General features: G+C 40.2%; 2 protein-coding genes and 1 pseudogene across 2 annotated transcripts in view; 2 read left to right on the forward strand and 1 right to left on the reverse strand.

Annotated features, from left to right (window-relative positions):
* The window catches only part of SLC16A2 (solute carrier family 16 member 2), a 121,189-nt gene that overhangs the window by 33,440 nt on the left and 62,465 nt on the right, over positions 1–25,284 (forward strand). The window lies entirely within an intron of this gene.
* Positions 5,730–7,303, forward strand: LOC129518626 (RNA-binding protein 4-like). Its single transcript, XM_055338814.1, is given in 2 exon segments — positions 5,730–5,985; positions 5,987–7,303. Coding segments are annotated over 2 exon segments (1,098 nt in total). The 5' UTR covers positions 5,730–5,784; the 3' UTR covers positions 6,884–7,303.
* On the reverse strand, positions 16,349–16,470 carry LOC129519024 (U4 spliceosomal RNA; annotated as a pseudogene).

The raw sequence follows: 25,284 nt of genomic DNA on the forward strand, positions 1-25,284 counted from the left end.
GTGTCTTTCTTTCTCTCTCTCTCTCTTTTTCCATTTGCTCATGTTTTAAATTCCACATAAGAGTGAAACCATATGGTATTTGTCTTTCTCTGACTTATTTCACTTAGCATTATACTCTCTATTTCCATCTATTTTTATACAAATGCCAAGATTTCATTCATTTTTATGGCTGAATAGTATTTCATTTTCTCTCTCTTTCTCTCTCTCTCTATATACACACACACATATACACACATACACAAATCACATTTTATTAATCTATTCAGTTGGTGGACACTTGAGCTGCTTCCATACTTTAGCTATTGTAAATAATGCTACTATACACATAGGGGTGCATGTATCCCTTTGAATTAGTGTTCTTATATTCTTTGGGTAAACAGACAGTAGTATGATTGCTGGATCATAGGATAGTTTTATTTTTAACTTTTTGAGTAACCTCTGTACTGTTTTCCCCAGTGGCTACACCATTTTGTAATCCCAGCAACAGTGCACAAGTGTTCTTTTTTCTCCACATCCTCCTCAACACCTGATGTTAATTGTGTTAAGTTTAGCCATTCTGACAGGTGTGAGGTGATAACTCATCATAGTTTTGATTTGCATTTCCCTGATGGTAAGTGATGATGAATATTTTTTCATATGTCTGTTGGCTATCAGGATGTCTTCTTTGGAGAAGAAGTATCTCTTCATGTCTTCTGCCCATTTTTTAATTGGGTTGTTTTTTTATAGATGTTGAGTTGTATAAGTTCTTTATGTACTTTGAATACTAACTCTTTTTTGGATATATCATTTGCAAATATCTTCTCCCATTCTATAGAGTGCCTTTTAGTTTTGTTCATTGTTTCCTTCAGTGTGCAGAGGCTTTTTATTTTCATGTAGTCCTAATAGTTACTTTTGCTTTTGTTTCCCTAACCTCAGGAGACATATATAGAAAAAAGTTGGTATTTCAGATGTCAAAGAGGCTATTGCCTTTGTTCTCTTCTAGAATTTTTATGGTTTTAAGCCAAAAATTTAGATATTTAATCCCTTTGAACTTATTTTTGTGTATGGTGTAAGAAAGTGGTCCAATTTCATTCTTTTGCATGTTGCTGTCCACTTTTTCCAACACCATTTGTTGAAGAGACGCTCTTTTTTCAATTGGATATTCTTTCCTACTTTGACAAAGATTAATTAACCATATATTTGTGGCTTTATTTCTGGACTCTCTATTCTGTTTCTTTTTTTCTTTTAGATTTTTATTTATTTTTTCATAAGAGACACACAGAGAAAGTTAGAGACATAGGTAGAGGGAGGGGCAGGCTCTCCGTGGGAGCCCAATGTGGGACTTAATCCTGGGATTCCAGGATCCTGTCCTGAGCCAGAGGCAGATGCTCAACCACTGAGCTACCCAGGCATCCCTCTCTATTCTGTTTCATTCATCTATGGTCTATTTTTGTGCCAGTACTATAGTATTTTGATCACTATAGCTTTGTAATATATTTTGGAGTCCAGAATTGTAATGCCTCCAGCTTTGCTTTGCTTTTTCAAGATTGCTTTGGCTATTCAGGGTCTTTTGTGGTTCCACATAAATTTTAGCGTTCTTTATTCTAATTCTGTGAAAAATGCAGTTGGTATTTTGATAGGCTTAATTTTTTTGAAAGAGAGAGAACACAAGAAAGAGGAGCAGTAGGCAGAGGGAGAGGGAGAAGAAGGCTTCCCACTGAATGGGACTCTGGGATCATGACTTGAGCCAAAAACAGATGCTTAACCAACTAAGCCACCTAGGCTCCCTGATAGGATTGCTTTAAATGTGTAGATTGCTTTGAGTAGTATAGGCTTTTTTTTTTTTTAAATCTATTCTTCCAATTCATGAGTATAGAATGTCTTTCTTTTTTTAATTTTTTTAAAAACTTTTTTAAAAAATATTTTATTTATTTATTCATGAGAGACACAGGGGGAGAGAGAGAGAGAGAGAGAGAGAGAGAGAGAGAGAGGCAGAGACAGAGACACAGGCAGAAGGAGAAGCAGGCTCCATGCAGGGAACCTAATGTGGAACTGGAACCCCGGGTCTCCAGGATCACGCCCTGGGCTGAAGGTGGTGCTAAACCACTGAGCCACCAGGGATGCCCCTAGAATGTCTTTCTATTTGTTTGTGTTATATTAAATTTCTTTCATCAGTGTTTTATAGTTTTCAGAGTACAGATCTTTCACCTCTTTGGTTGGGTTTATTACTAGGTATCTTATTATTTTGGGCACAGTTTTAAGTGGGGTTATTTTCTTAATTTATCTTTCTGCTGCTTCATTATTGCTGCATAGAAATGCAACAGATTTCTGTACATTGATTTTATACCCTGCGGCTTTACTGATTTCATTTATCAGTTATAGCCTATTTTGGTGGTCTTTTGGGTTTTCTATATACAGTATCATGTAATCTGCAAATCTGGAAAATTTTACTTCTCCCTTGCTGATTTGGATGCCTTTTATTTCTTTTTGTTGTTTGATTGCTGTGGGTAGGATATCTAGTACTATGCTGAATAGGAGTGTTGAGAGTGGATATCTTTGTATTGGTCCTGACCTTAGAAGAAAAGCTCTCAGGCTTTGCCCCTTTGAGGATCACGCTAGCTGTGGGTTTTTCATAGATGACTTTTCTTATATTGAGGTATGTTACCTCTAAACCTGCTTCGTTGAGGATTTTTATCATGAATAGATATTGTACTTTGTTAAATGCTTTTTCTGCATCTATTGAAATGATCACATGGTTCTGATCCTTTCTTTTATTGATGTGAGCTATCACATTGATTTGTGAATTATTTAACTACCCTTGCAGTGCAAGAGTAAGTCCCAATTGATTGTGGTGAATGATTCTTTTAATGTACTGTTATATTTGGTTTTTAGTATTTTATTGACCATTTTTGTATCATTGTTGTTTAGGGATATTGGCCTATAGTTCTCTTTTTTTAGTGATGTCTTTGCTTTTGGTATCAGAATAATGCTGGCTTCAGAATGAATTTAGAAGCTTTCCTTTCTCCTTCTCCTCCTTCTCCTTTTTCTGGAATAGTTTGGGAAAAATAACTTTTCTTTAAAGTTTGGTGGAATTCACCCATGAAGCCATATTGTCTTGGATTTTTGTTTGTTGAGCATTTTTTGATTACTGATTCAATTTCTTTGAAGGTTATTGGTCTGTGCAAATTTTCTATTTCTTCCTCTTTCAGTTTTGGTAGTTTATTTGTTTCTAGGAATTTATCCATTTCTTCCAGGTTGTCCAATTTATTGGCATATAATTTTTCATAATAATATATTATAATTATTTGTATTTCTCTGCTGTCAGTTGTTATTTCTCCTCTCTCTTTTTTAAATTTGTTGATTTAAGTACTTTCTCTTTTTTCTCAATAACTCTGGGTAGAGGTTTATCAATATTATTACTTTTTTTCAAAGAACCAGCTTCTCGTTTCATTGATTATGCTATTGTTTTTTTTTTTAGTTCTTACATCATTTATTTATCCTCTAATATTTATTATTTCCTTCTTTCTGCTGGTTTTAGGTTTTGTTGTTATTTTTCTAGCTTCTTTAGGTATAAGGTTAGGTTGTTTATTTGAGATTTATTTTGCTTCTTGGAGGTGGGCCTGAATTGCTATAAACTTCTGTAAAAGAACTGATTTTGCAGCATCTCAGAGGTTTTGAACCATTGTGTTTTTATTTTCATCAGTTTCCATGTACTTCTTTTTTTGTTTTGTTTTGTTTTTCAGTTTTTTTGTTTCCGTGTACTTCTTAAATTTCTTCGTTTATTTTCTGGTTGACCCATTTGTAATTTAGTAGCACGTTATTTAACCCCTATGTATTTGTGGTCTTTCCAGATTTTTTCTTGTGGTTGAATTCTGGTTTCATAGTATTGTGGTCAGAAAAGCTGCATGGTATGACTTCAATCTTCTTGAATTTGTTGAGGCTGGTTTTGTGAGCTAATATGTGGTCTATTCTGGAGAATTTTCCATGTGCACTTGAAAAGAATGTGTATACTGCAGTTTTAGGATGGAATGTTCTGAATGTACCTGTTAAATCCATCTGGTCTAGTGTGTCATTCAAAGCCATTGTTTCCTTGTTTATTTTCGTTTAAGATGATCACTCCATTGATGTAAGTGGGGTGTTAACGTTCCTTACTATTATTGTATTATTACCAATTAGTTCCTTTATGGTTGTTATTAACTGTTTTATGTTTTGGGCGCTCCCATGTTGAGTGCAAAGATATTTACAATTGCTAGATCTTTTTGGATTGTCCCCTTTATGATTATATAGTGTCCTTTTTTGTTTCTTGTTACAGGTTTTGTATCAAACTCTATTTTGTCCAATATAAATATTGCTACTCTGGTTTTCTTTGGACATCAGTTTGCATGGCAGATGTTTTCCTGTTTCCTCACTTTTAGTTTTTCAGCCTAAAATGATTGGGTAATGGGCATTAAGGAGAGCACTTGATGTAATGAGCACTTGGTGTTATATGCGACTGATGAATCACTGAACTCTACCTCTGAAACTAATAATACAGTATATGTTAATTAATTGAATTTAAATAAAATAAAATTATTCTTTTGTAGGCATAATATAGATGGTTTTTTAAAAAAGATTCTATTTATTTATTCATGAGAGACACATACACACACACACACAGAGAGAGAGAGAGAGAGAGAGAGAGAGAGAGAGAGAGAGGCAGAGGGAGAAGCAGGCTCCATGCAGGGAGCCCGATGTGGGACTCGATCCCGCGTCTCCAGGATGAAACCCTGGGCTGCAGGCGGCGCTAAACTGCTCTGCCACCAGGGCTGCCCAGGGTCTTGTTTTTTTTTTAATCCATTTTGTCACCCTATGTCTTTTGATTGGAGCATTTAGCCCACTTACAAAGTAATTATGGATAGATATTGCCATTTTATTACTTGTGTAGCTATTTCTGAAGTTTTTCTCTGATCCTTTCTTTTCTTTTTGTATATTTTTTTCTTGGAGTTTGATTTGCCAACATATAGTATAACACCCAGTGCTCATCCCATCTCAGTGCCCCCCTCAGTGCCCGTCACTCAGTCATCCTATCCCCCCACCCACCTCCCCTTCCACTACCCCTTGTTCATTCCCCAGAGTTAGGAGTCTCTTTCTTTTCTTTCTCTCTTATGTTTTGCTGATTTTCTTTACTGATATATTTGGATTCCCTTCCCTTTATTCTTTGCCTGTTTATTAGTAGTTTTTAAAAAAGATTTTATTGAGATGTAGGCAGAGGGAGAAGCAGGCTCCATTGAAGGTGCCCGATGTGTGACTCCATCCTGAGACCACAGGATCACACCCTGAGTCAAAGGCAGGTGCCCAACTGCTGAGCCACCCAGGCGTCCTATATCAGTGAGTTTTGATACGGGATTACCATTAGGTTTGTATATAACCTCTTCTTTTTTTATTTTTATTTTTTATTTATTTATGATAGAGAGAGAGAGAGAGAGAGAGAGAGAGAGAGAGAGAGAGGCAGAGACACAGGCAGAGGGAGAAGCAGGCTCCATGCACCGGGAGCCCGATGTGGGATTCGATCCCGGGACTCCGGGATCGTGCCCTGGGCCAAAGGCAGGCGCCAAACCGCTGCGCCACCCAGGGATCCCTGTATATAACCTCTTCTTGTGTATACCAGTCTATATTAAGTTGGTGGTCATTTAAGTTTCAAATGACCTTCCCACGTTTTAGGCAAATGTTGCCATATTTTATATCCTTTAATTTTGTGAGTTCCGGTCAGAAGCGTCTGTGCCGCGAGGAAGAGCCCCTGCTGATTTCGGTGCGGGCTACATCGAGATGGTTAAGCTGTTCATTGGAAACCTGCCCCGGGAGGCCACAGAGCAGGAGATCCGCTCACTCTTCGAGCAGTATGGGAAGGTGCTGGAGTGTGACGTCATTAAGAACTACGGCTTTGTGCACATAGAGGACAAGATGGCAGCCGAGGATGCCATTCGCAACCTGCACCACTACAAGCTGCACGGGGTGAACATCAATGTTGGAAGCCAGCAAGAATAAGAGCAAAACCTCCACAAAGTTACATGTGGGCAACATCAGTCCCACCTGTACCAACAAAGAGCTTCGGGCCAAGTTTGAGGAGTATGGTCCAGTCATTGAATGTGACATCGTGAAAGATTATGCCTTCGTGCACATGGAGTGGGCAGAGGATGCAGTGGAGGCCATCAGGGGCCTTGACAACACAGAGTTTCAAGGCAAACGAATGCACGTGCAGTTGTCCACCAGCCGGCTTAGGACTGCGCCCGGGATGGGAGACCAGAGCCGCTGCTATCGGTGCGGGAAAGAGGGGCACTGGTCCAAAGAGTGTCCGATAGATCGTTCGGGCCGAGTGGCAGACTTTACCGAGCAATATAATGAGCAATATGGAGCAGTGCGTACACCTTACACCATGAGCTATGGGGATTCGTTGTATTACAACAACGCGTATGGAGCGCTGGATGCCTACTACAAGCACTGCCGTGCTGCCCGGTCCTATGAGGCAGTGGCGGCTGCAGCTGCCTCTGTGTATAATTACGCAGAGCAGACCCTGTCCCAGCTGCCACAAGTCCAGAACACAGCCATGGCCAGTCACCTCACCTCCACCTCTCTCGATCCCTACGATAGACACCTGTTGCCGACCTCAGGAGCTGCTACTGCTACAGCTGCTGCTGCTGCTGCAGCCGCTGCTGCTGTTACTGCAGCTTCCACTTCATATTAGGGGCGGGATCGGAGCCCCCTGCGTCGCGCTACAGCCCCAGTCCCCACTGTTGGAGAGGGCTACGGTTACGGGCATGAGAGTGAGTTGTCCCAAGCTTCGGCGGCCGCGCGGAATTCCCTGTACGACATGGCCCGGTATGAGCGGGAGCAGTATGCGGATCCGGCGCGGTATTCAGCCTTTTAAGTCTTGAGGTGGGATGTGTGTGGGCTGAAATTCCGAGCTGCGGTTGTGCATGAGAATACACCCTTCGTGGTACCCCGTCTCCGGGACGTTCTCGGCTCTGTACGTTCAGTCCCTCAGGAACCGTGGACCTTAATTTACCTTGCTAAGTTCAGACCACCTCTTCCTTTCCTCCCTCCTGCCCATTTTCCTGTTCTTCCTGTTCTTCAGTACTTCTGTAGTTTCCCATTTATGTTCTCTTCTCCCAGCAGGCCTCATTGTGTGCAGAAACTGGTGGGGGTTGTGCTGTCTCCCCGCCTCCTGCTTCCAGTGGGTATTGGACTTGGGAATGACCTTGATGAAAGTGTCACTGCTCCTGAGTCTTTTTGGCCCAAAGGCTTGTGGCGGGTAGACACATAGAGTTGGATAACTTTTTTTTTTCCAGTGAAATAAATGGTTTTTCAACTTAAAAAAAATTTTGTGAGTTCCTTGACTGATTTTTTTACTGAAATGTTCATTTTCACTGCTTTTGTGTTTCTTATCTTTATACTGTCACTTTTGATCTCTCCTTTTTTAAGATTTATTTTTATTTATTTATGAGAGAGAGAGAGAGAGAGAGAGAGAGGCAGAGACAGAGACAGAGGGAGAAGCAGGCTTCATGCAGGGAGCCTGACGTGGGACTCGATCCTGGGTCTCCAGGATCAGGCCCGGGGCTGAAGGTGGCACTAAACCGCTGAGCCACCGGGGCTGCCCTGGGCCACTAGTCTTATGCTGGATCCCCCAAAGTGCTGTGGCATTTGAGGGCTGTGTGGAGCTGTGTGATAGCTGGGTGTCGCTGAGCCCAGCCCCTGGTGGTTGCCTGGGGGCACATGGCTGGATGCATTGTGGTGTCTGGGTGCAATGTGCAGTGGTAGCTTGCACCTGGCATGTGGGTGTGGCATGCAATAGCGGCTGGGTGTGCATGTCTGGGTGCACTGTGCCTGGGTGGGACATACATGCAGCTTTAACAAAATCTCCCCTGAGCCCTTGGCTAAGGCTACAACTGTCCATGCAGCCTGTCTCCCACAGGTGGTTCTATGTTTATGCTGGGTGTTGCAGGAGGAAAATGATGCCTCCTAGCTCCCTTGTTTTCAAAGAAGTCTCCCAACATCCTCTGAAATCATTATAAACAGATCTGTTTCCTGTTTGACCCTGGCATTATGTAAACTGCTGTTTTTATGTTGCCTCTCCATGCAGGCTGCTGTCTCATTAAGGGTAGCAACCCAGCTCTCACTGGCCTTCCCAGCTTGCCCACTGCTGAGTTAGCTGACCTTTAAAGTTCCAGACTCCAAGTCCTACTGGTTTAATAGACTCACAGAATTCAGCTCTTCTGGTTTTTAAACCCAAACATTATGCAACTTAGTCTTCTCTGTGTGAGCTCCCTGGTATAAGGGTCCATTTCTGTCCTCTGTATGTGCATCTTCCTCCCTCCTGCAGGCAGCCTCTCTCCACCTTTCTCACCTTCCTTAGCTTTCAGATTCAGCTTCTTCTCTATATTTAGTTGTGGAGTTTGTTCTGTTAGTCTTCAGATTGCTTTCTGGCTTATTGACTTGGATATGGATGATATCCAGTTGTAAACATGGGACAGGGTGAGCTCAGGGTCCTCCTACTCCATCATCTTCCCTTACACTCTCTCTCTTGTTTCTTGAGGTAGGCCTGTATTGCTATGAACTTCCCTCTTAGAATTGCCTTTGCTGCATCCCATAGATGTAGGAATGTTGTATTTCCATTTTCATTTGTCTCAAGATATTTGTTCCCCTTTTGACCTATTTGTTGTTTAGTAGCATATTGTTTAACCTCCAAGTGTTTGTGGGGTTTTTACAGTTTTCTTCCTGTAACTGATTTATAGTTTCATACCATTGTGGTTGGAAAATTTTCTTAGGGGAAAGTTACATAAAGGGCTTTAGAAATATTAGTAATCTTTTCTTTTTTAAATTATAGCTGACACACAATGTTACATTAGTTTCAAGTGTACAATGCAGTGATTTGACAACTCTATAAATTATGCTATACTCACAGCAAGTATAGCTACCAGCTGTCACCATACAATGCTATTGCAATTCCATTGACTGTATTCCCTACGATATACCTTTTATCCCTGTGCCTTATTCTTTCCATAACTGGAAACTGGTACCTCTTACTCCCCTTCACCCATTTTGCCCATTCCGCTACATGGACAAGATTCTTGATATAATTTACATTTTCCTAAGCTTATTGAGACTCCTTTTTGTGGCCTAAAATGTGATCTATCCTGGAAAATGTTCTGTGTACACTTGAAAAGAATGTGTATTCTGCTGTTTTATGATGGAATGTTCTATAAATATCTATTAAATTCATCTGTCTAATGTGTCATTTAAGGCTGGTGTCTCCTTATTTATTTTCTGTCTGGCTGGTCTATTCTATTCATTGATATAGGTAAGATATTAAAGTTCCCTACTATTATTGTATTTTTGTCAAATTCTCTCTTTATGTCTGTTGATATTCGCTTTATATACTTAGGGGCTCCTATATTGAGTGCATAAGTATTTACAAACATTATATCTTCTTGTTGCATTGACCCTTTTATCATTATATAGTGCCTTTCTTTGTCTTCTGTTGCATTTTAAACTTTTATCTTCTCTAAATATTGCTACCCCAGCTTTCTTTTTGTTTAAATTTGCTTGGAATATCTTTTTCCATCCATTCACCTTCAGTTGTGTGTATCTTTAGATCTGAAGTGAGTCTTTTGTAGGCATCATAGAGATGGTTTTTTTAAAAAAAAAATCCATGTAGCCACCCTATGTATTTTGATTATAGAATTTAGTCCATTTACATTTAAGGTAATTATTGGTGGGTATGTACTTATTATCATTTTATTAATTGTTTTCTGGTTGTTTTTATAGTCCTTCTCTGTTCTTTTCTTCTTTTGCTCTCTTCTCTTGTGCTTTCATGACTTTCTTTAGTGTTATGTTTAGACTCTTTTCTCATTGTGTTTTGTTTATCTACTATAGGTTTGTGGTTATCATGACGTTCATATGTAATAACCTCTCTGTGTTTGTTTCGGTGTATTATGTAAAACAGCTATCTCTACCTGTTTTGAAGGAGTTGAAATGTCTCAGTGTGGTTCTTTTATTCTTTGTTGTGGAGCAGGTGTTCAGCTAGTTCTCAGGTTTTCTCCAGAGGAAATTATTCCATATATAGCTATATATTTGTTGTCTCTTTGGAAGGAGATGAATTCAGGTCTTCCTATGCCTTCATCTTGAACCACTTCTGTACAGGCTGCTTTTTAGTTCAAGTACAGTGAATGTAATTTATCTCTGTTACAGTTTACCTTTCATCTTGACTCACATTTTTAAAATCCACTTACATGTTGCATCCATGACCACCCATGCATATTTAAACTTGATTTTGGGGTATCTGGCTGGCTCAGTCAGTAGAGCATGTGACACAATCTTAGGGTTATGGGCCCCATGTTGGGTGTAGAGATTACTTAAAAATAAAATCTTTAAAAGCAATAAAATAATTTTGTTTTAATTGGATCAGAACTATAAACCTCACATAGCTCTTGCTCAGCATGTTATATTTTTTTCCAGATCATTCCTTTTCCTGGTCATCTATTCTTTTTCTGTTTGACTACCATGATGCTCCCACTCAATCCAAGCCAATATCCTCATTGTTTATTTCCCTGCACACCAGATACTTCTGCCTCTGGGCTTTTTACTACACTAAGCCCTCATATAATGATACTTTCCTTGCTCCAATCTTTCTTTCATGACCCAATTTAAGTCACTACATTTTCCATGATGCTTTATTCAACAGCTTTAAATCATATTTGTCTCTCCTCTGAATTTCTATATTTTTATTGCATTTGCTATATATTGCTTCACACAATATTACATAATAATATGTATATTGTATTCTTATATTACATATATTTTTTCCTACATTGGGGTGTATAGCTGAGTCATACAAGTGGGAACTCCAAAACCAGAATGCCTGGGTTCAAATACAGCTCTACAAATTATTAGTTGTGTGTCCTTGTGCAAATTATTTAATCTTTCCATGTGTCTCAGTTTCCTCAAAATCAGGTTAATAACTGTATGCATTACCTAGGGCTGCTTACTTGTTTTTTTAAAAAAAGTTTTTATTTATTTATTCATGAGAGACACAGAGAGAGAGACAGAGACACAGACAGAGGGAGAAGCAGGCTCCTCGCAGGGAGCCTGATGTGGGACTCAATCCCACGACCGAGATCATGCCCTGAGCCAAAGGCAGACACTCAACCTCTGAGCCACCCAGGCGTCCCAAGGGCTTCTTACTTGTTTAAGTGAATTGATATATATGAAGTATTTAGAATGGTGTCTGATCAATATCAAGTACTCAATGTTAACTAACATCATGATTATATACTATATGCTTTCACATATTTTATCTCATTTGATCTGGGAGGAGGTTAAAGCAGGGATTGTCATTCCATTTTACAGTTGAGTAAAGTTTGAGAGGTTAAGTGACTTGTTGAAGGTCATATAACAAATGAGCTGTCTTAAGGTTATGGGAGATTAACTACGGAGTAGAATAGAAAATGCTAAGGGCTATGAGAGAGGGGAGCTAAAGGCCTCTGGAAATTTGGACTTTCTTCTGGTTGAGGGAGTAGAGAAGTCTTGCTGATGGTGATGAATAGGCAATGAGGAGGGAACCAGATAGAATTGGCCCTTGATAAGAGTCTATTGAACAATTCCAGGCAGAGGGGGCCCAAGTGAGGGAGAAGGTAGTGGAGGAAGTGGGGTATTGCTCCCTCTACATTATACTTTTGATATGGAGGACCTGGATCAGGAGGAGAATGAACTTGAAGAAGAGACACTAGTGTGCATGACAGTCATGTGAGGAGCAGGGATGAGTAGTTCTGTGTTATGGAGAGGGTTATACTATGTGGGAGAGGGAGGAGGAGAGTCTGTAGTGGCAAGTCAAGGCTTTGGACCTATATTCCAAAATACCTACTCTCAAAATCCATGAATATTTGGCTACTTCACTGAGTTCTTACAACCCTTGGTTGATCAACCCTGACAACCTTATCAGATGAGCCAACTAGCCACTTGTGAAAGGTGTGCAGTGTCTGCTCAGTTCTGTGTTAAGCTGTAGGGAACTAAGGAGAAAGAGAAAGCAAAATATCTTTCTTAAGGAATTTCCAGTTGTTGCATGGTGAAGCTGTTAATTGTGTTCTGTATGTAATTCATGAGTAGGGCTATGGGGGAGAGGTAAGAAATGGATGAAGAGACTGCCAAGGGGCATGAGGGCACTGGCTGGGAAAGGAGGTTTGGAAAAGAGAGGTTAGAATTTGAATTTTTCTGGGGTAGGGCCAGTACATCAGTACTTTTTTAAAGCTCCCTACAGGATTTTGATGGGCTATAAGTCCTTCCCAACTGGGAAGACATCTATACATAGAGTCCAAAGTGTGTGCTGAGAATCTCAGCTAGGATTGAACTTGGAAACCAGTGACTTGAAATATGAATTACCACATATGCTTCTACCTCAGCTCCTTGGAACTTTGTCTCCCCAGTGGAGAGATAATAAGAATGAAAAAGAGAGTACAGTTGAAGTAGTTTCAGCTCCTTGGGATACTACTATAGACACATTTGAGCTGTCATTATGAAATGGGAAAGCTGGATGTCAAATAAAGATCACTACTCCTACGATGACCATAAATAATATTAATAAACATGTGTGTGATGGCACTAGTGAGATCCTACACTTGGGCATGGTCTGTGCCTAGTGGGCTCGCAATTGAGGAGGATCTAAGGACAGCTTCCATGCCTTTCCATTTGGGCTCTGGATAGACAATTCCCTGGGACCAGCCCTTCTCAGAGAGTTGGGTTAGCAGTGTTCTTTTGCACCCCCTGCATAGCATGCAGCAGTCCAAATATCCACCCTTTTCTCCACCAACCCCACTCTTTTCTTCTGTCTAGTAAATTTTTAGAATGTTGAAGAAGTCAGAAGGATCCTTAGAAGCTATGAAGTCCAACTCCTTTGTTGTACTGGGGGAGATGGGGGGCTCAGAGGGAGATGAGGACTTGAGGGTCACACAGTAAAGCAGTGGCAGAAACAGTGCCCCGACATACATCTCCTGGCTCATATAGGCCAGTGTGTGCTTTCTATAGCATATACCTCTTGTTCCTTCCCCTCTACCTCCACTAAGTCCTCACCTAAGCTGGCATCTGACTGAGACTATGGGCTTCCTCCAGAACAGTTATTCTCAATCCCAGCAGCCCACCAAAATGCCCTGAGGAGTTTAAAAAATACTGATGTACTGGCCCTACCTCAGACCAATTGAATCAGCATCTCTAGGGGATTGGGGAGTATTTTAAAAGGCTCCCTAGGTGATTCTAATGTGCAGTTAAGATAAAATAAAACAAACACTGCTCTAGAGAAAACAAACCTCATAAGTTTTTAAGTAATCTCTATACCAACATAGGGCTTGAACTTACAACCCCAAGATTAAGAGCTGCATGCTCTACTGACTGAGCCAGCTGGCTACCTCCAAGCCTCATATATGTGAGATATAAAGGACAGACTACCAACAAAGCAGGCTTTCCACCCACTGAGCCCCTCAGCAAACCCTTGAACCCTGGTATGTGGAGGGCTTGGGAGTGTGGGAATCTTTCAGTCACTGATGTTGCCCTGAGCCCCACTGATCCTTTTGTAACCACCTTCCCCCTCATCCTAGGTCAGAAATATTTTATTTCCAGCCTTCTTATTCTTTATCTATCACAAATTCCTCTGAAGAGACTTCTTGCCTCCAATGGGAAGCCACTTTGTCTCAGTTTTTTTACTCGTTTTGAAGACCTCCACACATAAGACATCTCATCTCTGGCTCCCCTCAAGGGACCTGTGCTATCTAGAGCCACCCTCCAGCTGCTACCTCATCTGCTTATAGTTCTCACACATAGAACCTGCTTCTTAAACACCAGACTTTTAGAGAGTCAGTACAGAACAGGGAGAAAGGTGACACTGGGGACTGGGGCCCCTGATGCTTATTCAGCTCTTTGCCTTTTGTCTTGCTGGCTCCGAGCCCATAGTTATGTGTTAGTTTGACTTGCCTGGGGATGAGAAGGTAGACATGTGTATCTTTTCCATACCACCAAGTTCTCTTTCCTTTTTTTCAGAAAATTAAGATTTATTGAAAATTTCTAGTAGTAAAACTAAACATTAGTAATACTAAATTGACAAAACATTTTCTGGAACATACTACATACACCTATTTTCAAATAATCAGGTAGGAAGGGAAACAATAAATAATAATTGTTTGGCAACATAGGCACTTTGCTATGTTGTAGTCTTTTATGCCCTCCCTTAGATTTCTGCTCCCTCCTTTACCTCCTCCCACCTATGATTCAGTGTCCAGGAATGTGCTTGTTAAATCTCCTGGATTGTTGCTTCATGAGCTTTTAAATTGTAAAAATCAAAGCTAGAGTAATAAAGAAATCCCTTTGGACCATGGTTGTGGCAGGATAGCATATTCTGTTTACTGTAGTGGGTGGTTTCGTAGACTGGGGTACTCAGAAAGCCCAGCTGGGCTCCAATCCTTGCCATACCAGAGCCCTTCCTGGATTGCTTCAAGCCATTTACAGACCTCTGCTCTGATCTCTATCTATAACTGAGCCCTGATTCTGATCTTAATCCAGAGGTTCCCATTTCCTATCAAGGCCAGAAGCTGAGAAGTATTTTGGGAAAGAGACAATGAGGCAGTGGCCTCTGAGGGGCTGGAGTTGAGTTGAAGGCATGGCAGTCAGCAGACAGAAATGCAGATTAGTGGTGGCCTCCAGCAGAAGCAGCTTGCAGAAAGAGCTGTACCTCTGCCAGTCCCCAGGGCTCTAGAAGAGGAAAAACTCACTGAAGGGCAAAGCTTGTGGCCCCCTCACTGGGGTTCAGGTTCATTGTGAGTTTAAGGGCTCTACTACTCTGAGCTGTGACCATATGCAAGTGGCTTACATGTATCCCCAGTTTTCTCATCCATCAAGCAGGCACACTAATACCTATCAGTGTAGGTGTGTGGAATAATGCAGGTTAGGCATGCTGGCATGGGGAGATTAACAAAATGTTAGTTCCTAACCTTTCCCTATCCTGGTTTCAGTAGTCACACCCACTATTGGAAGAAAACAGTTACATGTGACACTCTGCAACTCTCACCCCCACCTCCTTGGCCATTCTGTTTTGTTCTGTGTTCTTTAGACTTGGGTGATTGAGAGGCTAGAGAAAGAAAGGATAATGGGTATCTGAAGCAATAAAAGTTCTTTATATTCAGGGTTCCAGAAGGGCTACTGGAATTGAGTGGTTTTTTAAAATATTTTTATTTAAATTTAATTAACATATACTGTATTATAGTTTCAGAAGTAGATTTTACTGATTCATCAGTTGCATACAACACCCAGTGCTCATTACTTCAACTGCTCTCATTTATGCCCATCACCCAGTTACCCCATACTCTCACCCACCTCCCCTATAGCAACCCTCAGTTTGTTTCCAATAATTAAGAGTCTCTCATGGTTTGACTCCCTCTTTGTTTTTGTCTTTTTTTCCTTCCCTTCCCCTATGTTTATCTGTTTTGTTTCTTAAATTCCACATGAGTGAAATTGAGTGGTTTTGACTGACAACAAGCATGAATGGTATGAACATGTTAGCTCATGTTGCAGTGCAGAGCCATGGAAGAAAAGAGCCACAGTTCAACTTAGGTCTGACTTTAGTGCTTCTGACAGAGGCTCTCTGGTCTCTGTCATTTCCTATTCTCCTTCTCTAGAGACTCAAGGCCCCAGTTGGGCCTCTGGGTATGGGAAAGCATCTGCAGCTAGGCAAAGAAGGGATATAGTAGAAGTTAAAGGTGGAGTTCTGTAGGACCCAAGACAGTGCGCCTTGCATACCTCCAACTACAAAGAGCATAACTGACGAAAGGCCTTGGCTACCTTGCTTTGAAACCCATCCCAGCATTTTCATTGAGACACCTGCTACAAGTAGGCCTATTCTTGGGAGACACAGAAGTCCTCTGACTGCCAACTGACCTCGTCTTCATCAATTCCTGTTGGCCTTGACAAGCCTTCCTTAGAGTGTAGGGCAGACTAGGACACTTTCACTCAACCTTCCCACCCTCCTTCTTTTATTCAGGGGCAGATTTATATTATAGTTTCATGGCTCTCCTAATCTTTCCAGGTTCCCTCCCCATTTACTTTCATTTTCCTTAATGAATCTTTGCACACTTAATCCCATTTTGTTGTCTAATCCTTGGAGGCCCCAGACTAACACAAGTTCTAAGCAATGTGAAATCAAATGCATTGGCCTGGAGTCTGGACATATACCTAGGGTCCTATGTAATGAGAAGCCATGGGTTATCCTTAGAAAACAGTCAGCAGGTTTCTAAACATTGGGGAAGAATCCCTAGGGTTCAGGGATACTTTGTGAGTGATCCAAATTTTGCTTTACTCCAAATCAATATTTCAGATAATTTTTTCAGTGTTTTAACTCAATGTCTTATATGTCTTTTCAATTAGCAATAATCGCTCCTCGGATAAATCTCATTGGCTACAATACTGCCACTGTGCAAAGCTTTATATGTCTTTATATGGGAGAGGATCTTTCTTTTCTTATTGAAGTATAATTGATATAACATTGTATTAGTTTCAGGTGTACAATATAATGATTTAATACATTGCAAAATGATCATCATAGTAAGTCTATTTAACATATATCACCATACATAGTTACAACTTTTTTGTTATCATGAGAATTCAAGATCCAGGCTCCTAGCTACTTTCAAATTTGCAAGATAGTATTATTAACTATAGTCACCATGCTGTATATTATATCCTCATAACTTATTCATTTTATAATTGGAAATTTGTACCTTCTGACCCATTTCACCCATTTTACCCACCTCCATCTCAGGCAGCCACCAATCTGTTCTCTATATTCGTGAGCTTGAATTTTTTTTTAAGGATTCCACATAGAAGTGAAATCGTATAGTATTTGTCTTTTTCTGAGTTATTTCACTTTAGCATAATACCTTCAAAGTCCATCCATGCTGTCACAAATGGCAAGATTTTGTAGGAAGATCTTTCTTTAGTCTAGCTACGGTATTACCCAAGAGAGCAACTTCATCTTGATCTCCATTTTTGATCTGGAGTCAGAATTCTAGCTCCAGGTTTGCCACTGACAAATTATGTTACCTTGGACAAGTCCCTACACTCTCTATGACCTTCCCTTTCTGGGCCTCAGTTCTTATTTTTTTGTGACTTCCACTTTTTTTTCCTGTTTTCTCAGTCTTTCCTTATACAAATCATGGTATTTAAGTTCTAAAGGGCAATAATGTGTTGGAAAAGGAGTGTGTGTGTGTGTGTGTGTGTGTGTGTGTGTGTGTGTGTGACAGAGGTGGGGGGAAGACAACTCCTTCTTACAGCTTGTTTCCAGCTTTGCTTGGCAGTTCCCTCACATGGAGTGCTAGGCAACACACATGGTGACCTACTTTTGCAAGAAGGCTGCTTTTGGAGTTACAGTCTTCTTTACCTTGTTACTTGGCCTGGAATGCATCTGCTACTAAATGGCAGGTACAGATGTAGGGAACATAGGGTCTGTGGCTCTGATATAATCACCAAATTAAAGAAGTTATGAGATTGAAAGGCATTCTAGCTCTCAGCTTCATGTTGCCAGAAACCACCCCAGAAATTTTAAACTTAATCACTTCCACCTCCTCCTAGGTGAGATTCAGCCTTAATCTCATTTCTAGCTTTTTCTGGAGAGGCCAGGATGCTTTATTACAAGCTCCTGATTTCTCTAAATCTTACCTTCTCCGTTACAGTGGCCTTCCTTCTCTCCTACCCTCAGTGAAGTGTCTCTTCCTGAACCCTTTGGCCCAGCCCAGATCAGCTCCTTTTATAGTTACCCCTCCCCCTGAACTCCCTCTTCCTGTCTCCTCTAACCCCTAGTGGAGGAAACCCCACCTCTGTTGACCCAGTATCTTTGAAGAGGGTCTGGAGCTGCCCCTCTGAATTTGGGTGGAGCCCCTTGTAGGCATCCAGAGAAGGATTAGGAATCAAGATTGTTTATACTTTCTGGTTCCTAGGCTATTTGGGGGCTTGAAATTCTTTTCATTTGAAGTGGTACTTGTACTGAAGTACTTGTTTCCTTGTAGCCTCCTGACTGCCAGTGTTTCACCCAGAGCTTTTGGTTCTAATTTGGTGTTTTTATCCCAATATGTCACAACTTTACCATCGAGTGAGCCTGCTGCAGATCTGCTGAGATCTGCAGATATCTGGGCTGCTCCAGAAGGGAGGAAGAAGGTTCACGGGCCTGGAAGACCCTGACCAAATAGAAACAGGACTAAGCAGGGGGCAAGGAAGTAGTTGTGGTTGGGATTAGCATAGCAGGAATTCATTAAGGGTGCAAGACACCTGTAAAGAAACTGAAGAGAAAATCCCATCAAAACAAAACGTCTTCAGAAACACCACCACAGGCACAACACAGGGCTCTGTCTTAATACTTCCCAAGTACTTGGACCACCAACTTCTGCTTCTGTCTCTGAGACCATGTACAGGTCCTTTCACCTCTTCATGGCTCAATTTCTCCATCTATCAAGTGAAAGGATTGGACTCTATCATCTTTTAGGATAGATACTGAGAAAGTAAGTGGCCTGGGAAAGAGGAGATCTGTACAACTCGAGATTATTTAGTACCCCTCAGGGACCACAGTGGAAGGAGAGGATAAATGAAGAGAAAGTAAATAAGAAAAAAAATCAGTGGAGGTTCCAGTATCCTGACAACCATCCCCATATAACACCAGTGCAGCCCTCCTTTTATATGGTTTATATAATGTGCTCCAGTGTAAGACTGCAATTGGAAAGGAAAAGGGGTTCCATAGATTTAGAAATATTTTAAACTTTCTAACTTCTAGCCATGAGTCTAGAAAAGTAAGCATTTAGAGTTTGTAGCTTCTGTAATGCTGACAGAAATAGAGAAGAGAATTGAAATGGATATTGAGTTAGCCCAACAGCATTTGCTATATTTAATTTTTTCTCTATATCTGATGCTTTTTATAGCTTATGAAGGTATAATTGATGTGCAATAAACTGCATACACTTAAAATGCATAATTTGGTAAATTTTGGTACATGTATATATCCATGAAGTCATTGCAATACTGTAGTTACAAACATATTACCCTCAAAAGTTTCATCACACCCTTGTTCAGTACACCTCTCCTTCCACCACCATCCCCACACAACCACTAATCTGTTTTCTGTTGCTATAGATTAGTTGGCATTTTTTAGTATTTTATATAAATTGAATTATACTCTGGTGGTTGCCAAAGGGAAAGGGGGTAGAATGATGGGGAAAATGGTGAAGGGGATTAAGAGGTATAAACTTCCAGTTATAAAATAAGTCATGGGTATAAAAAGTATAGCATAGGGAACATAATCAATAGTATTGTAATACACTTATTGTGGTGAACATTTTGTAATATATATAATTGTTGAATCACTAGGTTGTATACAGGAAATGAATTTAATGTAATAAGTCAACTATACTTCAAATAAAAATTTAAAATTAAATAAATAATGGAGTCATACAATATGTACTATTTTTATCTAGAGATTCTTCCACTCAGCATAATTATTTTGAGATTCAAAATAAAGTGTGTATTGATATTTTGTTATTTTTTATTGCCAAGTAGTACTCCATTGTATGGATATAACACAGTTTGTTTATTATTTCACTTGTTAATGGATATTTTGGTTGTTGCCAGTTTTTAGATGTATAAATAAAGCTATTATGAACATTTATGTATAAGTCATTTACAAGTACTTTTTAATTTAATTGATGACTTCCACTTTCAGAATGATTCTAGTGGAAACTGACTTGGCAAATGTTGCATTTGTGTTTCTCTTTTGTACTCAAGGCTATTTTTGGCATTTTTATTGTTGTTGATGTTATACATCCTTTTGATGTTATTACATATTTTGACCCTATGGTAGCACTTGCCCAAACATGGGGAATGGGTTCTGACAACCCATGCAGGAAGAATTACAGTTGAAAAACTTAAGATTTTTGTAGAAAAAAAGGTTTCTTGGGGGAAATGAGAGGCAAAGCCCTTGTAAATATTTACCTTTAGTAAAACAAACCAATAACTATAATACCAAATAAAGACAGTATTAATTTCTTTTTAAACTCACTGACCTAGACAAAGGTTACAGTCTTCACTCAGATAGGAGAGACTAGAAATCCATGAATGAAACAGCAGACAGAATCCTAAAATTGTTGCAGACCTATTGTTCTGCCATTGAGCCAGAGAATATGGCAACACAGAGGAAACTGGCCTTCAGGGCTGGGCTGGCCCATGGCCAGCAAAAACAGCGTTGTTTCAAGAAGGGGGTTTGGAGTGAATTGCATGAGGTACATCTGTTAATAGGATAGGATATGAGATCTATCTCATGTCTTCCTTCCATACCTCCCCAAATAAATGGCCATACTTTTATTTCATTCTTATGTTATCTTAGTTTATATTTCCTTAATAAAATTTAAAATGGCCCCATGGGACTATTTGAAAACCAAAGTGACTCTCAGGCCAGGAGACAGTGTGGCTTAAGGAGATTTTACCACAGTGTGGGTAGCCTGGAATGGGGAATACAAGCACAAAATCTTTGCCCTAGACTGTGGGGTCCCTTCATATGTCCTTGAGAATAGAATTACTGCAGAGAAAGACAAGAACAAAACCCTTCAGAAAGCATTGACTCATCAACTGCTGCAACTCCACAGGTTCTTGCTGCCCTTGTCACCCTTCAGATTCTTCTCCTGGGCCTTGAGGCCACTCAGATCAGCTTGAATAGTATTACACTATACTGGGCTGCCAAGAAGGCTGGATGTAGCACTCAGCCCATAAGGTAGATTGGAGACAGCATTTGAGCACCAGGGCAGTCCCCACTGCCAGACAGGAAAGGGCTGAGGGCTGGAGAAAGGCCTAGTGAGGAGCACACTGTAGTTTTCTTCTTCAGCCAACCCCCATATTTGAGTGACAATTCCAGGGAGATGGAATGCATTGTTCTTGGCTTGCTGAAAGCGTCTGGGCAATGAACAAAGTAGTCAAGAGACCATGTGAGGAGACAGGACAAAGATGAGAAGGGGACTGAAAGGAAGGTAGTGAAGAATATCTGGACCAGGAGCCCCTGGGGCTGCCCAGGCAACTGATTGATCTGCTTACAAACATTAGAACTTCCCCTCTCTGACCCTCCCAGACCCCAGGGAATGCTTGCTTTCCTAGATCAGGAAGAACAAGATGTCCTTATGTGGTGGGAGAGGGCTGGTCAATGCCACCTCCAAGGAGAGATGAGAAGGGAACCAACAGAACTGCAAATTCAGCAGGCAATGCCATTGAGGGAAAAACCTAAGACGAAGGGTACAGGCTCCATCCAAGGCCCCAGGGTTCCAGGAGTCCGGATGGGCGGTGGATGTCAACTCCATACTCTCTCATCAATGCTTCAAAGCCCTGGTGTTTAGAGCTAGTGTGAACTTTTACTTTCATCGTCTTTATGAGCTTTCTCTAGATCTGGCTCCTCAAAAGATATGAAAAAGATGCTCAGGTAACAGCATTCTCCACCCCTTTCCCTTGGCTCCCCACTTGCCATTCCTTTCACTGGGGTCTGCTGCAGACTCATGCTTTTTCTGGGGCTCTCATTCTTTGAACCTTTTTTTGCCACAGAGAAATAGACCTGTTGTGCCTAATGAAAACAAAGTGGCCCTTCCCTGAATTACTTTACGAAGCTCCACCCAAGCCACAGCCACTCTCAGGGCCAGTTCAGTGACATTAGGGGTACAATAAAACACTCACCTGGTCAAAGGGATCTTGGAGTTTTGGAATTTGTGGTTTGGGTTGAGACCGTAATGTTGTCTTAATCTAAGTTACTGTTGCCATAAATTTAACATGGTCCAGAAGCCCATGATTTTGTCATAATACTCAATACTTAGTGATACGGCCTTACAGAGGTTTTAGACTTTTTGGCCTAAGTTCTAGGTTTTTTGGCCCAATTCTGCCAACACAGATCACTTTCAGTCCATGGAAACAATTAAGCTAAACACTTTCCTGGCAAAACTGATGGGTTTCATTTAATTCAACAAATCTTTCCTGAGTACCTACTTTATTGTGGGGAATAAGCAGCCCTGGAGTGGAGTGGAGCAGAGGAAACAGAGTTCTGGCTGGCGCTTAAAAGACTAAAAGACCTGGGCTCCAGATCTGACAGAACCAGACTCACTATATGATTTCAGACAAGTTACTACTGTTCTTTGGGTCTTAGTTTCCTCATGAGTAAAATTAAATGCTTGGATTCTGTCAGCAGTTCTCAAATTTTTCACCCTTTAAAATATTTCCTCTCCTGAGCCATGCATTTCTCAAGATTTTGTTTACCAATAAATATATTGATTACATGATAATTCATTTCCTCATCTTATTAGCAGATGTCATAACTGCTAATCAGAACTGACCAGTAAAGATAATGACTGGTATAGCCAAAAAGAAAGAAATTGAAATTTAGTGAGCATATACTATATGTCATCTTATCCTGGATCAATTTAAACTTTGAGAGTTTTGGATTTATTCAAAGACTTCCATCCTTCCACTCCCTTTTTACTACTTCTACCACTCTCAATTAGAAGCTGGGGAACAGATGCTCACTAAGCTCCCATCAGCCCTAGGGGTGCCCCAGGGAATCAATCCCAGCTCCCTTTGTCTGCTGTACCCATACTTGTTGCTTCTAAACCTGGATCCCCAGTTTCTTTTTTTTTTTTTTTTTATGGTTTTTTTTTAATTTTTTTTTTAATTTATTTATGATAGTCACACACAGAGAGAGAGAGAGAGAGAGAGGCAGAGACACAGGCAGAGGGAGAAGCAGGCTCCATGCACCGGGAGCCCGACGTGGGATTCGATCCGGGGTCTCCAGGATCGCGCCCTGGGCCAAAGACAGGCGCCAAACCGCTGCGCCACCCAGGGATCCCGATCCCCAGTTTCTATGACACTGCCACACTAGCCTTCTAAACCATGGCTCCTTTGTGGATAGGTAGACCTTCTTCTCTGGGTCATTTCTCCTAAGTTGTAAGGCCTCTGTGAATTATGAGTAGGAACCCAGAAACCTCTTAAGGATAGAGGCCACAGCAAGGATCCTCACTACAGTGTTGCTATGCCTGATCTCCAAGGACTTTTTGGTCTGCCTGCCATTTTTCAGTGGATTGTTTAGGTTGTTAATGAAGGTATGCTTCCTATGGATTTCTACCTATGGGTTCCTATCTTAACCCAAAACAATATGATCTAAGGACCTCTAAGGGCTTATCCCTTTTCCTTGCCTTCCGGCAATTCTCTATCGCTGTCCCTTCTCTGCTCACTAGGACTTAATTCCACTTAAAAAGAGCTAAACTGGAAAGTGATAAGGGCCCTTATTGAAATTCTTTTCAGAACTCCTGATGGAAAAAAAAAGAACTCCTCATGATATAGATGGAGAAACAAGGATGCAGAAGAGTAAGGGATTTGATTTAGGTCACATAGCAGATTAGCAGCAGAGCTGGGAACTGGAGTCTAGGGCTAAGGATGGAAGGGAAGCTTCTAAAACAGAGGATATCCTAAATTATGTATGTTGGGGGGGCATGCAGAAAGCAGGTCAAGACCCATAACCTCCTTGCCTCCTTTCATATATTCTATAGACTGATTGTTGTTCCATAAAATGGAAATCTGGGTTTGTCAGTCTCCAGTACAGGAACCACTCATGAATCTTCATTTAACTTGGTGATATTAGATCCAAACTGCTGAGTATACCGTTCAAGTTTCCAGGTTACTTTCCCAGGCTCATCTTCCACTTAACACCTATCTAAACCACGCACACATGCCTTTTTCATTCACATCATATCATTCATATTTTGTACCATATTATTCATATTTTGTTCACACTTTTCCACTAGCTTAAAATACCTTTCTTTACTTTGATTATTTGATCATTCTCTATGGCTCACCCCAAAAACTACCTTTGTTCTGTTAAGCTTTTTTAAAATAAGTTTGAGACAAAATTCATATGCCATACAATCAGCCCATTTAAAGTACACAATTCAATGTTTTTTAGTATCTTTACAGAATTGTGCAACTATTGCCATAATCAATTTTACAACATTGTCATCTTCCAAAAAGAAACCTATACCTTTTAGCTCTCACCCTGAATTTTCTCATTCTGCCATTCCAGTTCTAAGCAACACTAATGTACTTTTAGTCTACATGTCTTTACATGTTCTAGACATTTCATGTAAATGGAATATGTGCTCTTTTTCTTTTACTGGCTTATTTCACCTACCAAAATATTTTTTTATTTTTAAGATTCTTCTATATTGTAGCATGTATTAGTAATTTATTACTTTTTATGGCAAAATAATATTCCATTGTATGGATATACCACATTCTGTTTATCCATTCATCAGTTTATGTACTTTTTGGCTATGAACATTTGTATTCGAGTTTTTGTTTGTTTTGTTTTGTTTTTGTTTTTTTTTTGTAGATGTGTTTTCATTTGTCTTAGGTATATACCTAGGAGTACAATTGTTGGATTAAATGATAACTCTATGTTTAACATTTTAAGGGACTGCCAAAATGTTTTCCAAAGCAAACGAACCATTTACATCCCCACCAGCAATGCATGATGATTTCAATTTATCCACATCCTCACCAACATTTATTTTTCCTTTATTATTTTTAAAAATTTTTATTTTTTAGTTCCTTTTTAATTATTATTATAGCCATCCTAGTACGTGTGAAGTGGTATCTCATTTTGATTTTGATTTGCAGTTCCCAATTGATGTTGAGCATCTCTTCATATGTTTATTGGCCATTCATATATCTTCTTTGGAGAAATATTTATTCAAATATTTTGTCTGACTTTTAAAAATTCTTTTTAGGTTCATGCCAAAATTTAATGGAAGATACAGAAATTTCTCATATTTTTTCTGTTCCACTGTATGCACAGCCTCCCCTACTACGAACATCCCAGAGTGGTACATTTGAAGTTCAACCATCAATAAATTACACTGACACATTATCACCCAACGTCCATATTTTGCATTAGGTTCACTCTTCAATGTTCACATTCAATGCTCACATTCTATGAGCTCTGACAAATGTCAGTTCACATTCAATGCTCACATTCTATGAGCTCTGACAAATGTCAGTTCACATTCAATGCTCACATTCTATGAGCTCTGACAAATGTCAAACTCCTCCATTATAATATTCCCCCTTATATTATTGTATAGTTTCCCAGCCCTAAAAATCCTCTGTGCCCTGTAGCTATTCCTCTCTCCCTTCCCCTGAGCCCCTGATAACCTGATCATTTTACTGTCTCTATAGTTT

The sequence above is a fragment of the Nyctereutes procyonoides genome, unplaced genomic scaffold (assembly GCF_905146905.1).
Source record: "Nyctereutes procyonoides isolate TBG_1078 unplaced genomic scaffold, NYPRO_anot_genome, whole genome shotgun sequence".
Lineage (NCBI taxonomy): Eukaryota > Metazoa > Chordata > Mammalia > Carnivora > Canidae > Nyctereutes > Nyctereutes procyonoides.